General features: G+C 41.3%; 1 protein-coding gene across 1 annotated transcript in view; it reads right to left on the bottom strand.

The window, feature by feature from the left end:
- Positions 1–9291: 9291 nt before the first annotated feature.
- Positions 9292–15591, bottom strand: part of LOC116729469 (3-hydroxy-3-methylglutaryl-coenzyme A reductase) — a 47487-nt gene continuing 41187 nt past the window's right edge. The window contains exons 19-20 of the mRNA XM_032578056.1: positions 11174–11328; positions 9292–10125 (exon numbers count right to left, since the gene is read on the bottom strand). Of these exons, the coding sequence (XP_032433947.1) occupies positions 10053–10125; positions 11174–11328 (228 nt within the window). The 3' untranslated portion in view covers positions 9292–10052. The remainder of the gene's footprint in view (positions 10126–11173; positions 11329–15591) is intronic.

Below are 15591 nucleotides of genomic sequence, written 5' to 3'. Positions count from 1 at the left end.
CTACTCCTTCTGTTTCCCCGCAATAAGAACAATCACCTGATGGATGTTTCCCTATTATTTTTAAACCACTATTTAAACTAGTATGCCCAATCCTCAACCTGTTCATCCATATTTCCTCTCTCCTATTCATTATGCTATTATTTCTTATGATTACCTCCTTCTGTATTTTATGTAAATGCCTTCCTCTTTCTTTTAAATTCCATCTCTCCTGCCTGACCTACTCTTAATCTGATCATTATTATTTCTTCCCTTCTGTTTCTCTCATCTTCCCCACAGTCACATTTCCCTGTCTGATGTTTCTGTATCAAAAATAATGTACTATTCAGTCCAGTGTGTCCAATTGTAAGTCGTGAAATAATTATCTCTTCTCTTCGTCTCATTTCTGCAATTTTCCTTTGGATTTTATAAAACCATCTGTCCTTTCCTTTCTTCTACCCATAACTTGCCACCTCTCTTTCATTTTTTGTTTAATTCTACCCTTTATTTCTGTTTTATTAAAACTAACATTAACATTAATTAAGGGGGGCAACTGTGGCTCTTTGGTAGAGTAGTCGTCTTGCGATCGGAAGGTTGTAGGTTCAATTCCAGCTTCCTCCTGCCACATGTCGATGTGCCTCTGGGCAAGGCACTTAACCCCAAATTGCCTACCGATCTGCGCATCGGTGTATAAATGTGTGCGTGTTTGTGAGTGCGACTGGGTGAATGTGACTCTAGTGTAAAGCGCTTTGAGTGGTCAAAAAATGACTGGAAAAGCGCTATATAAGTTCAGTCCATTTACCATTAATCAACCAATAGTGCTCTCTTTAGCAATCCTGTCAGCCATTTCATTCCCCTTAACACCATGATATCCTGGAACCCATGTAAAAATTACTGTAAGCCCCATCATATTGATTCTACCAAGTGTTTTATATATTTCAATTAATATATTTGGTCCACTGTCTCACTGGTTATGTTGCAAACTGAGCAAATGATTGATTTTAATGTTCTTACCTCTTCCACCCACTGAACTGCTAAAAGTAAAGCAAACATTTCTCCTTTATAAACCGAGACTCCATATACGTACTCATATAAATATACATATATGTATATAGTGCTAATAAAATATTTTTAGAAGATTCACTTAAATTACCAACCACAGCATAGCAAATTTGATCTTTTCCTGGAGCTGATCATTTATATTTTTTAAGTGCCCTATTCAGTTCTGTTATTGTAAACAACATATTAAATGAATCATTTGTATTTTCCATTTGCTGCAATAAATTCTTGTTCTCTAAAATTGCCGTTTCTCTGTCATTCACTGCTGTTATTTCTCCATCATTTAGTATTGGACATCCACTCACTCTTTTAATCCCATTAATATGGAGGGAAAATAGTCTCAAAATACCTGTGCATGTGTGTAATACAGGATTTGTAATCTGTGTAAGCATCATTGTGTGTAACTTTGGATAGCTGTATCTGTGCAACATGATTTTTATACCGTAAAAAGAATATTTGTTCATAATTCCGGGTACTTGTTAATATGTGGTCAAATGCATACACAAATATGAAGAAATTACGAATACAAAATAAAAGTACACACATACAATTACAATTTTTTACAAAGCTCAAATTTCTACACACAGATTTTTTAACTACAACCTCACAAATCTGATAATTACAAATTCAAACCTTCTCCTACACCTACAAGGTCTCTTTCCTTTCACCCATAATCTATTTACAATATTTACAATTGTCCAGGTTTACTCATGGTAAACCTGGACAATAATGGATGATTATAGTTCTTAATATGGGGAAGTTTGTCATGAAGTGGTGCAGTGAGGGGTGGTGAGGCAGACGCAGCAGACCCAGGTAAGATGAATAATGAATTTTAATGGCAGAAACTCAGTCCAAACAACAGGCAGCATGCACATTAGACGACGAATTGACAAGACATTGACAGTGAATTGACAAGGACCCGACAAGGAACAAGGAACACAGGTGGAGTTAAATACACAGCGGGTAATCACAGAACAAGACACACCTGGGAACAATCAAGGGGAGGACAGGACAACGAAGAGACTCAAGGACACAGAAAACTCGAAATTAACACACAGAAAACACAGAACACGACAGTGCCCCCCCCCCCCCCTCAAGGGCGGCTACCAGACGCCCAAAAAACAACAAAACAAAAAAAACACAAGGGTGGGCGGAGGGGCGCTGGACGGGGGGCCAGAGTCCAGAAACAACAACAAAAAACGACCCAACGGAGTGGGCGGAGGCACAGGAAGGGCCAAGAGTTCAAAAACAACAAAAAACTACCCATAGGGTGGGCGGAGGCAAAGGAGGCGGGAACCACGGAGGTGGTCCGGCGGTCGTCCGCGGCGCTGGAGGCCGGAACCACGGAGGTGGTCCGGCGGCCGTCTGCGGCGCTGGAGGCAACAACGAGGAGTCTCTGGGGCCGCCCAGAGGCGGCGTCGACGACGAGGTGTCCCGGGGGCCACCCAGCGGCGGTGACAAGCACAGAGAGTCGGGGTCTCGGGAGGAACACAGAGAGTCGGGGTCTCGGGAGGAACACAGAGAGTCGGGGTCTCGGGAGTCGGGGTCTTGGGAGGAACGCAGAGAGTCTCGGTCTCGGGAAGAACGCAGAGGGTCTCGGTCTCGGGAGGAACGCAGAGGGTCTCGGTCTCGGGAGGAACGCAGAGGGTCTCGGGAGGAACGCAGAGAGTCGGAAGTGGTCCGGAGCTGACCCTTGGAGCTGGCTGCGGGGGAATGCCGGAGCGAAGCCTCGGGGCCGGCAGCGGAGGTGAGCCGGAGCGAAGCCTCGGGGCCGGCAGCGGAGGTGAGCCGGAGCAAGCCTCGGGGCCGGCAGCGGAGGTGAGCCGGAGCAAAGCCTTGGGGCCGGCAGAGGAGGTGGCGGCTCCGGAAAGCGACGAGGGGCCGGGTCCACCGGCGGCTCACGTCGCTGTCTCCGGGCAGGCAGCGGAGGTGGCGGCTCCGGAAAGCGACGAGGGGCCGGGTCCACCGGCGGCTCAGGTCGCTGACTTCCCGGACGGAGGAATCGACGGGGGCCGAATCCGGGGGGCTGACAACACCAGTCTTGTCCCCCGGAAAAACTCCCACTGCAGGTCGGCGAGGGCTTCAGCCAACGCCCTCTCCTCCCTGCCGGATCTCCGCCTCGGTCCGCTCTGCCTCTTAGGAGGGAACCTCACTCCAGCTGGGTCCATTTTTAAGCAGCCTCACCGATTGGCTTGGTCGGGTCCTTCTGTCATGAAGTGGTGCGGTGAGGGGTGGTGAGGCAGACGCAGCGGACCCAGGTAAGATGAATAATGAATTTTAATGGCAGAAACTCAGTCCAAACAACAGGCAGCACGCACATTAGACGACGAATTGACAAGACATTGACAGTGAATTGACAAGGACCCGACAAGGAACACAGGTGGAGTTAAATACATGGGAGGGTAATCACAGAACGAGACACACCTGGGAACAATCAAGGGGAGGACAGGACAACGAAGAAACTCAAGGACACAGAAAACTCGAAATTAACACACAGAAAACACAGAACACGACAAAGTTATTGTAATAAAGGAGTGATTATTTTAGTTTGTCTAAAATAATCACAGTTTTTTTTTTTTTAATTACAAAATTAGCCTTCATTAGTGTACTGGGAGAAAAGTTATTCTATTCACTGATGCGTTATAAACAATAGAAAAATTATGTTTTTATTTAACTCACCTCCACAACTTAGAATTCCTTCTGTTTCTACCATTATTACATCAAATAGGTTCTTGAAAAGGTTTTTGTTTCTCTCCGGGGTGCGTATACATTTACCAAGGTAATTAATTAATTTTCTATTCTTCCTTTTAATATTATGTATCTTCCTTCTTTATCTTTTAATTCCTTTTTGTAATCCAATTTTATTGTGTTCGATATTAATATTGCAACACCTCTTCTACGCCCCTCTTTATATGAATTGCGGTATAGATTCTATAGCCATACGTTTTTAATTTTTCATGTTCTATTTTGGATAAATGAGTCTCTTGTAAGAATATAATTTGCGCTTTTTCCTTTTTCAGTTTTGTCATCACCCTTTCTTTTTTACTGAATGCATTCAAACCATTCACATTCAGCAACATTATCTTCATATCAGTCATAACTATGATTTACTATTCCCTTTAAATATGCTCCCAAGCAACTCAAAACAGAACCAGGATGAACTTTTGCTAACCAAACATAAACCAAAAATCCGACGGACTTTCAAACATGGGGTATCCTTCTTCATCAAGTCCCTGTTGGTGGGTGGAGAGGAGATACTCACCTCTACTGAGGGGCCCTCCCTAAATCTAGTACTACTCCCATCCTGTGGGGTACCACTCCCTCTAGACATGTACCACTTAAATATCTCACCCTCTCCCAGTCGATTTTAATTGAATCCTGTAAAATAAAAAATCCTGAATGATTTCAGGTACTCTCTCTGCTAGTCTTGTCTTCAGTCAGTCATTTTATCCATAACATGGGTATGGTATTGTACAATGTTTGATAACTAGTCTTTTTAGATAGTCTGTTTTGTTTCTTATCCATACCTCTTTTCCCGCAGTGTCAGCATCTTTTTAAAGCAAAACTTAAGATTTCCATATGAAGCGTTGTAGTTTTTCCTCTCACTCAGTGTGCCGCGTCTCGTTCCCGTTCTTTCCCCTTCTCTCGCTGCCATCCCGCGGCTCCTCGCTGTCTCTCCTCCGTTGCCGCGGCATCTCCTCCAGGCTCAGCAACAGTGTCCCCCTTTCCTTCATGTCCTGCGTTGCTGTCCTGGCACTTTCATATGTCTTCCTTCCTTTCTTCCAGTGTTTCCGGATTTTAGCGAAAAGTATTCCTTTCTCCTTGAATATTTTTATAATGCCTGTATATGCAGGGCTGTGCAGAGACCTATGGAGGGGCGGGGGCTCAAATTTAAAAAAGGGGCACATTGAACAAAAACTCTGTACAACAACATAGCAACAACCCATATTAATCAAGAGTCTAATTGGATCCTACTATATCATTGCCATCATGCGGGAAATGCAAAGCAAATATAGTCGATATTTTCCCCAACAGGTGTTAGAAAAATTATTCTCCAGGTTAATTTACTTATGAGTTTATTTTACGAGTTATGTTTTCATATTATTCTTTTTATATTATTATTCTCATATTATTATTCTGTTTTATGTTTACTTAACTTCTCTCTTTTGTAGTACTTTATTAATCTTTTGTAGTACATTATTAACTTTGTTTAGGATGTTTGCCTGGAAGCTAAAAACGTTAAAACATTCATGTGTTATTAGCTCCATGTGAAACTGATTAGTTGTGGTCAGCCACATGCCCTTGTAAGGGCATGTCCACAGAAGGTTCCAGAACATAAAGATCGTTGGTCAATTTTCTGTGTGACTGTGTGAAGAAGCCCAACCTCCTTTTTCTATACAATAAAGAGTAATGCAAAGAAAGATCTGGCAGAGTTGATTCCAGACAGTGTTTGATAGCGATTTTTCGCGTCTGTTTTCAACTCTCCTCTTCTGCAGAAAAGTAAATCTTTGTCTCTGGTTGATTCTTTGCAGGTTAGGACATAAAATAAACCTATCAACAGGTATAAAGTTTCTGCTTCTGCTGCTGACAGCCCTGGAGGGCTGAGCTGATCTGATACTGTAGCTGTTAAACAGATCAGAGGAGAGAAGGTCAAAGGTTATGAAGTTATGAAATAAGCAAAATTGCTTCCATTTTACTAATTAAGCCCTAATAATATGTATTTAACCTCTAGAACAGCTTGGCTGCAGTCTGATTTATAGATCAAAAAACCCAAACGGGTTAACTCTATATAATAGTTTGATATTAGCACCTCTGAGACCTAGAATTATAAGACTGAGATATCAAGGCAAAGAAAACTCAGTAGCTGCTGGTAGGGGCCAGTCAGGGGCCTCCAGACATTCAGGGTCTTTCAGACACTTCGGGGCCTCCAGACATTCAGGGTCTTTCAGACACTCAGGGGCCTCCAGGCATTCAGGGGCCTTCAGACACTCAGGGGCCCCTAGAAATAGTTTAATTGTAACACAGACCATAGATCAAAACCTGTAGCATCTTTTATAGAGAATAACAATGTTATTACATTTTATTTATTTAATGCATTCAGCTGGGAAAAATAAATAGTGCATTTAGGATTTAATTAGGAAGTTTACTTTGTAAAAGTTTAAAGAATCATCTTGATAGTTTGATTGTTGTGTTACCATGGCTACAATATGGTGTAGCCATGGTCATCTAATCTTTGTGTTTGAATTGGGTTTGTTCGCAAATACATCACAGCAAATAACCAATAATCAGTGATTGATTTTAAACTCGGCCAATAAACCTGGTCTCCCTCTCACAGATTCACTTTATCTATATTTAAACATGTTAGTGATGCTGAGGTTCTTAGTAGGACGGGTTCTGGGGGGAGGGCGGTTCTGTCTAAGGCCCCATATTACCTTGATCCGGCCCTGGAGGAACAGCTGCGGCGATGCGCATCTCTGGAATCTACCTGGAATCTACCTTTAATCCCCCGGTGGCCCCTGTCAGTCCCCCGATGCTTTAGGGTCATTTTGATTCATTTCATTGTGGCATGTTTGGCTTTATGCTGCGGTTCTAATTATTGCTACAATATTTTCTCTGATGTTTATTTTTGTGAACTCTAAATGCTCTGGGCTGAATCTTCCTTTAACACTTGAGGTTCTGCAATAACTTCTATTTACAGCTGCGAACCTCCAGCCCAGATCCCATCAGCAGCGGCTTTAACCTGCCTGGTAGAAACGTTAAGGAGAAGCAGAGCGAACAGTCAGCAGGTGGTACCAGGTGGTACTGGGCTTTGATTTGTGTCACGACTCGCGGTGACAGTCGGTACCGTGTCTTATATCAGGATGTCTTTATATAAAGACAGACATTCTTTCTACCCGTCGGTGGACCGACTCAGACTGCCTGTAGTGAACCGGGCATTTAGCAGAATTTTTCTGCAGTCAAAGCATTTCTGTGTTTAGGGGAGAGGCGGGTTTTTTCCTGCTACTGTAAGGACAATTACCAAAATATAAATAGAAACAGTTTTTCTAACGTCAACATCAGACCTGTTTTTATTCACAAACCAGTATATGAAAAAATATTCTTGCCCATAATTTGATAGTTAGAGGTACAGATCCGCCCTCCTCCTCACCATGGACCCGGAGTCTGAACAACATGGAGGCTCTGAGAGTCATTATTAGACTGAGGGCAGCCAGACTAGTTTATTTGTACTAAATTATTATATTTAACTAAATATTATTGCTGAGGGGCACAAACAGGCCTTCTGATGTACAGATAAAAATAACAAATTGAAAAAGAAAACTCAAAAAGGGCACCAGGGGCATCAAGGATAAAAAGGGCAGGGGCTCAAACCCCTCGCCCCCAACCCCCTCTGCACGTACCTGTGTATATGCCTTTTGTTTCTGGACAATCTCGGTCGGATAATCGTGGTCAAAGTCGATTTGTTTACCCATTACCTGGATCTTTTTCTGCTTTCTTCAAAATCGTTTCTTTGGTCTCAAATTGTAGAAAGTTAACCACGACAGACCTTGGTGCCGCATTTTTGTTCGGGTTTAGGGTGAGGGCTCGCTGGGCTCGTTGAATCTGGAGTTCGGGTTCCTCCTTAAAAAGTTGCACGAAGCTGAAGTTGGTTTCCGATTCTAGCTTCCGATTTGGGAAATGGCTTAAGGGCAATTCCACCTAATTTTTTACTACCTTCCGCATCTTTAATAGACTCTAGTTTAAAAACTACAACACCTAGACACTTCAAATCAGCACTGGAATATTCTGTTCTAATAGCAGAATATTTATAACCAGGTTTGGGATTTGTGAAACTTTTTTCTGATTTGTGAAACTGCAATAAAAGGCTATTTTTACCTTTGTTTTTGGTCTCGGTCACATGAGATCTGCTCTCATTCCAAAACTACAACACCTAGACACTTCAAACCTCGATTGGATTATTCTGCTCTAATAGCAAAAATCCGGGGCGTGCTGTGGTGGTGCAGGGGGTTAGCACGCCCCACGTTTGGAGGCCTTAGTCCTCGATGAGGACGTCGCGGGTTCGACTCCCGGTCCCGACAACCTTTGCCTACTGTCTAAAAAAAAATTAAAAAAAATAAAAAGATATACGAGCCACTAGCGCCGCAAAAACTCTTCGGAGAAAAAAAAAAAAAATCCATCTTGTTAGTCATCGATCTAACGTTGCCCATGGTAACAGAGGGGAGACACGGCTTATAACTTCTCTTCTCCATAAGCCTCTGTTTCTTCCTTTTTGCTCTTCTCCTCTGTTTCCTCTTCTGCAACCCCGATGTGTCCTCCAGATCTCCTCGGGGATTTCAGTGGATCTGGACTTCATGCCGGCTGGTTTCAGCGCAATCGGCTGATCCCTGGTGTGAACAATGCAGCCAAGTTGCTGCGCTCGGCAGAGTATAAAAAGTATCTCAATAACGAAGAAAAAGATTATGACTTTCTTAGTCAACATTGTTGGAGATACTCTTCTGGCAAAGTAAAATAATTAAAGTGGTAAAATAAAAAAATATTTAAAGCATTTAAAAAGTGAAACAATGAGGAGTGACCGCAACAGGCTGCATACATGTGCATGCGCACTATTACGCCCATTTTGTAGCATCTCCTTGCTATCGTGTTCATCCATTTTCTCTGCTGGAGATTTTTTGTGCTCGCTAGCTTCGTGTTCGGAGATTTCTTCCATTACAGGCATCTCTTTGGTTCTGTCGTGCTTTTTATAGTTTTTCTGGCTTCTTCTCTTGCTTATCCCACTCATGCCTTAGTTTTGTCTATCAAGTGCTTATTTCGTTGTGGGCATTTTTTACCCGACTCTGGGGAACTAGCTGACTATGCTCCTATTCTCTCTGCCATCTTGAAAAAAGAACCCATAGAAAAAGGATTTTAAAAATCCTAACCCATAAACGTTTCTCCCATTTACATGCTTCCTTTCTTCTAAGAGAGCGGTCTTCAACCTATGGCTCCAAAGCTCTAAGTGGACTTCTCCCAATAGCTCCTAAAGCCTTTAATAAATCCACCTAGAAAACACAACGGAGTTTGGTTTTTTTTACATTTCCCAAACCACAAACTGTGGGTGAATAATGACCACAATCAAAAGCATTTTAAAAAAAAATACACACCACAGTCTTCAAAAATATTACCCTTTACAATGGCTGAGAAGCACAGAAAGTACAGAGGAAAAGACAAATTATATTAATTCTTTTTAAGATAATCACCCAAAATATTTGACGCATTCGATTAACCATTGTTAATCTTTATTGCATTTCTTTAAAACAACGGAAAGTGTTGGATAATGACTCATCAACTCAAACTACCAGGCAGAAACTTTGAGTAAAACTGGTTTCTAGTTAAGTACCCCACATTTCCTCTTGCAGACCAGTTCTACATTTGTAAAGCAGAGGTCAAAAATGCATTACAAATGAGATTTGGTTTGTTTCACTTTCACCCTTCTCTTGTGCTTTGAAAAATGCAGTTTTGAGCCATTTTTGTCATTTAGGACTGCTAGAATTATTCCACTTCTTTGTCCTTGGATACATGCTAAAATGAATAACATGCATAAATAAATGTATATCCTCAGCCAGTATTGGATCATCTGGACTGTTGTATTTCTTAGTGGGTTCCCCCAGTTCTGACACAGAGCATTTTAGTAGCAAAGACTGATGAAAAAAGGAAACAACAATGTGTAAAAAGCAACTTTGCTGGTGAGTATGACTACCCAGCAAGAAACATTTATTGAGCTTAAGTCTTACCTTTGTACATCTCAGTTTGTGATTAGTTTGGCAAAATGCTTGATGACAAAATCACCAAATACAAGTAGATACAGTAAGAAAAACTGAGTTGCTTAAGATTTTTTTTATGAACTGAACAATAGTTGATCAAAATATGACCTTGTATAAAGAGCTGTGGAAGACAGGTGAGGTCTTTTCTTCATTGATAAATGATTAATCCGTTCAAACTGGCTTAATCTTTATGGCTTCCATCCAGTTCTTGAACACGACCTAACTTCTGTCAGTCTGCATTGAGCCTCTCCTGCTGCATGTTCCCTGAGTCCCATGTAAGTCCACCTTAGATCTGCAAACAAAACATTATAATTATACTCTCAGTATTCTGTCCTGACAACTTTTAAGTTGTTCTGTTCAAAAGCATGCAACTATAAGAGCCTAACTCCAACACCCCCTTTCTGAACAACCCTGCAGACTAAAGCAAAGTTATTCCCACAGGTCTCTTGTAGCTATGTATACAGGGGCTTTGTAGCCCTTAAAATGGGTTTTCATGGGTGCATTGATGAAGAAGAATCAGAGATGTGATTGTAAATATAGTTCCAAATGTAAGTATTTTCTCTTAGTATACTTGTATTGATAGTTTAAAAAAAAATATTTCTCAAGTCCAAAAATTCTGCTGTAGTATCAACCAATATATTGTCTATACTGATCCATTTTGTTTAAAGAATCAAAGCAACACTCCAGGTGTGTTTTTGATGACGCAATATCACTATAATTTCATTGGTTTATTTGGTAGGGACAGACATACAGCGACATAGACAAACTGAACAAAACAGCAGTCCCATGTTTACGTCATAGTGCAATAGCAACAGCTAATTCGTAGCACTTGTCCCTAGATGTGCTTTTAAAAAAAAACAACCTCTAAAAGTTAAAGTAATAATCGAACAAACAGTGAAACATGAAACATCAAAAGTGGGTACCTGATGTAAACGCAAAAAAATTGATTTTACGCAATACCCCCTTTGAAATGCAAGCTGTTCCATTCATTTTACTTATTAGTTTTGATAATGAGGTGATTGTGTGCCAGCGAAAAAAAAGTTCCTTATGAAGGTAAAACTGAAAATTATTGAGAACCTTACATTCTTACATTACAGCTGGAATCATTTTTTTTGAACCATGCATACATGTCATAATAAACCGAAACTGAACTACTAATTAAATTAGCTTTTTCAGGATAGGGAAGCTACAGTGGTATGTTGCTAATGCTTGTGCTAGCACATACAATGACAGGAACACAGGAGAACGGACCGGACTACATGGGAAATCAATACACAACTGAAGGAGGATTTGAACAAGTGGGGGATTTAAATCTTTTAGCTAGCATGTTTTGCTCTTACCTGTTATGAGTCATGTGACTCTTGACAAGGTGCCCAGCAGCCAGAGCACTCAGCAGTGAGAGCTCTCCAGCCAGCACAGTGGCACATACAATCCTGGCCAGCTGGCAGGCGTTCTCCCCTGGGTACTGCTGACTGGCACCCTGGACTCCCAGCATCTGAACAAATACACGCACACGTTTGTTAGAAAAATTATCTAAGTTCATTTACTTGTGAGTTTATTTGAAAGGTTATGTTTTCATATTATTATTTTGTGTGTTGTTTACTTGACTCCTTTTCTTCTGTGATACACTATTAACCATTTTTAGGATGTTTGCCTGGAGGCTAGAGACGTTTGCACATTCCTGTGTTGTCAGCTTTCTGTGGGACTGATTGGTTGCGGTCAGCCTCATGCCCTTGTAAGGGCATGTCCACAGAAGGTTCCAGAATATCCTGTAGTAATGGTCATTGGTCAAATTCTTTGTGTGACCTCTAACTATCAAATTATGGGCAAGAATATTTTTTCATATACTGGTTTGTGATTAAAAACAGGCGTTGACGTTAGAAAAACTGTTTCTATTTATATTTTGGTAATTGTCCTTACAGTAGCAGGAAAAAACCCGCCTCTCCCCTAAACACAGAAATGCTTTAACTGCAGAAAAAACCTCTGACTTTAACTTCATCATTCTGCTAAATGCCCGGTTCACTACAGGCAGTCTGAGTCGGTCCACCGACAGGTAGAAAGAATGTCTGTCTTTATATCAAGACATCCTGATATAAGACACGGTACCGACTGTCACCGCGAGTCGTGACACAAATCAAAGCCCAGTACCACCTGGTACCACCCGGTACCACCTGCTGACTGTTCGCTCTGCTTCTCCTTAACGTTTCTACCAGGCAGGTTAAAGCCGCTGCTGATGGGATCTGGGCTGGAGGTTCGCAGCTGTAAATAGAAGTTACTGCAGAACCTCAAGTGTTAAAGGAAGATTCAGCCCAGAGCATTTAGAGTTCACAAAATAAACATCAGAGAAAATATTGTAGCAATAATTAGAACCGCAGCATAAAGCCAAACATGCCACAATGAAATGAATCAAAATGACCCTAAAGCATCGGGGGACTGACAGGGGCCACCGGGGGATTAAAGGTAGATTCCAGGTAGATTCCAGAGATGCGCATCGCCGCAGCTGTTCCTCCAGGGCTGGATCAAGGTAATATGGGGCCTTAGACAGAACCGCCCTCCCCCCAGAACCCGTCCTACTAAGAACCTCAGCATCACTAACATGTTTAAATATCGATAAGGTGAATCTGTGAGAGGGAGACCAGGTTTATTGGCCAAGTTTAAAATCAATCACTGATTATTGGTTATTTGCTGTGATGTATTTGTGAACAAACCCAATTCAAACACAAAGATTAGATGACCATGGCTACACCATATTGTAGCCATGGTAACACAACAATCAAACTATCAAGATGATTCTTTAAACTTTTACAAAGTAAACTTCCTAATTAAATCCTAAATGTACTATTTATTTTTCTCAGCCGAATGCATTAATTAAATAAAATGTAATAACATTGTTATTCTCTATAAATGATGCTACAGGTTTAGATCTATGGTCTGCGTTACAATTAAACCATTTCTTGGGGCCCCTGAGTGTCTGGAGGCCCCTGAATGCCTGGAGGCCCCTGAATGGCCCCTACGAGCAGCTACTGAGTTTTCTTTGCCTTTTATCCCAGTCTTACAATTCTACATCTCAGTGGTGCTAATATCAAAAAATTATATAGCGTTAACCCCTTTGAGCTATTTTGATCTATAAATCAGTCTGCAGCCAAGTTGTTGTAGAGGTTAAACAGATACTATTAGGGTTTAATTAGTAAAATTTCAGTAAATTTACTTATTTCATAACTTCATAACCAGTAACTTTCTCTCCTCTGGTCTGTTTAACAGCTACAGTCTCAGATCAACGCAGCCCTCCAGGACTGTCAGCAGCAGAAACAGAAACTTTATACCTGTTGGGGAAAATATATTACATTTGCTTTGCATTGTCCCCACATGATGGCAATGATATAGTAGGATTCAATTAAATTCTTGATTAATATGGGTTGCTGCTATGTTGTTGTACAGTTTTTAAGATCTTGTTCAATGTGCCCTTTTTTAACTTTGAGGCCCTGCCCCTCCAAAGGTCTCTGCACGGCCCTGTAGACAATAACGGCAGGCAGGTTTGGGTGGGAATCCAGCACATCACCAACCAGTGGCAAAGCTAGACTTTTAAAGTTGGGGGGGCCCAAGGAGGGGAGAGGGCCATCTCGAGGGGGCGGGGGTGACAAAAATGAGAATGTGCATCTATATATAGATCCATCTATCTATATGCATGTATACACATGTATATATCAGAGGTGTATGTATACACACATATAGTGTGTATATACAGTACATATGTATAGAATAAATGGAATACAACAGTCTGTTTTTTTTTATCATTTTGTTGAATATTTAAACCTACTCTGTGAACACTTCACTTTTATTTTTAAGACAATCAGATCAGGTTAAACTGTATAGACACAGGTACTTCCTGTAGAGATACCAATTTAAAAGGTTGGCCCTTATATTTCACACAAAAACTTTTGAAGACAAATTTATTTTATTTAGAAAAGGTTGGCTCTTCTTCTCTGACTGTTTTAACAAATCTCAAATGGAGCAGTACAGATAGTTTAGTCTTCCAATGCTTTATCATATTAATGGTTAAAAGATGCATTTTCGCTAGAATTTAGATCTGTAGCCCGACCCAAAATCTGGTCCGGGTCGGACCACAATTGATGGTGGCTGGGGCTTCTAATGCATTTAATGAGTTTGCAGCACACAGAAAACCTAAAGAGAATGTGTGATCAAGTTGTGTTGATCTACTTATTGTAGTTTAAATAGAGGAGTAGCAGTTGACTGTTGAAGGAAAAAAATTAAAGTGCAGATGTCCGTTTGACAGAAACAAGCGCAGCGCACTGGACAATGATTGCACATAAATGCTCCACCTTTACGCTACAATTAATCACACATCAGATGACAAACGACAAATATACAATATATAGTTATTCTGCTTTATGCTAATGGTGGCCTAAAAATGAAACCAGTAAAAACTTAACTGCAGTAATATGTCAGATTCCCTCCTCACCCTCGTCTTGATAAGCACAGAGAGCAGTCCGCTGGTTTCGTATCCAGACTGTGATGACGCGCAGCTGACCACTTGGTGCGCAGACAGTTTCAACTTTACGCACAGAGAACATGGCGCAGCTCACTATAAATCATTATAAGAACAATATCTGTCAGAGTATCATCTCTGATCTGGACGCTTTAATGGACCAGAGGCCTTTTAGCGTTTAGCATAGCTGATCCGCTTCTGCGGGGTTTTTCTCCCGCCGAGGGGAGTGAGTGCGAAATCGGGTAATGATCAGCGTTTATCCGTCTTCTAATAACTTAATTTGGTAAAATGTTACCCGATTTCAAAAACGTTCTCACTAGAGAGAAAAAGCTACATGTTCAGCTTAATGACTACAGAATGGAAATAAAATTATTTATTTCTTTGACGGACAACAAAAAGAATCTAGTGCAACCTCTGCTCCAAACTGCAAACACTGTCGCCCCCCTCTCTCTTCTTCAGTTTTTTTTTTTTTTTGTGGAGGATCAGTAAATAACTTATTGGTGTTTTACCATCACCACCTGGTATGAGTGTGGTTTAGCCTTTGCGTTCCACCACAGCGTAGAACAAGAGAAACATCCAGCAGAGCTTTTATGAGTACGAGTATAATGGAGGCTGGCATCGCGCCTGATATAAATCTATTTATATATATATATATCATCACATGGACTTATATAAAGTCCATGTGATGAAAAATGTTCTTTTCATATATTTATTATTGTTTTTCTTCTTTGGATATTAGGTTGGCTTACAATGATTCCAAATAATGTATAGGAATGACCTGGTGTTACATGTCAATCATCAAAGGGGACACTTGGGGTCGTCAGTCAGATATCAGGGGGGGCCAGTGTCCCCTTGGCCCCCCCTTTGGCTCCACCCCTGTCACCAACTACAGGACTAGCAATGGAGCAGCTGAAGGCGACATCTCACTAGTGGAGAAGTTGAACCATTTCTTCACTCATTTCGAGTAGGAGCCTCCAGTGGCAGCTGTTCTGAATGCAGCAGTGCAGATAAGCGCCTTTATCCTCAAAGTGAAGGAATATGAAGTGAGACGCTCGCTACAGTCTGTCGACCCCAGAAAGGCAGCAGTATCTGATGGTGTTCCTGGATGTGTGCTGAGGAACTGTGCAGAACAGCTGAATAGGGTATTTACTAAGACCTTACATCTGTCCCTGTCTCAGGCTAGAGTCCCATACTGCCTGAAATCCTCCACCATCGTTCCCATTCCTAAAAAAAAAATAAAAATAAAATCAC

Source organism: Xiphophorus hellerii, chromosome 12 (assembly GCF_003331165.1).
Source record: "Xiphophorus hellerii strain 12219 chromosome 12, Xiphophorus_hellerii-4.1, whole genome shotgun sequence".
In the NCBI taxonomy this organism is placed as follows: domain Eukaryota; kingdom Metazoa; phylum Chordata; class Actinopteri; order Cyprinodontiformes; family Poeciliidae; genus Xiphophorus; species Xiphophorus hellerii.
This window is presented reverse-complemented; position numbering and strand designations above follow the sequence as displayed.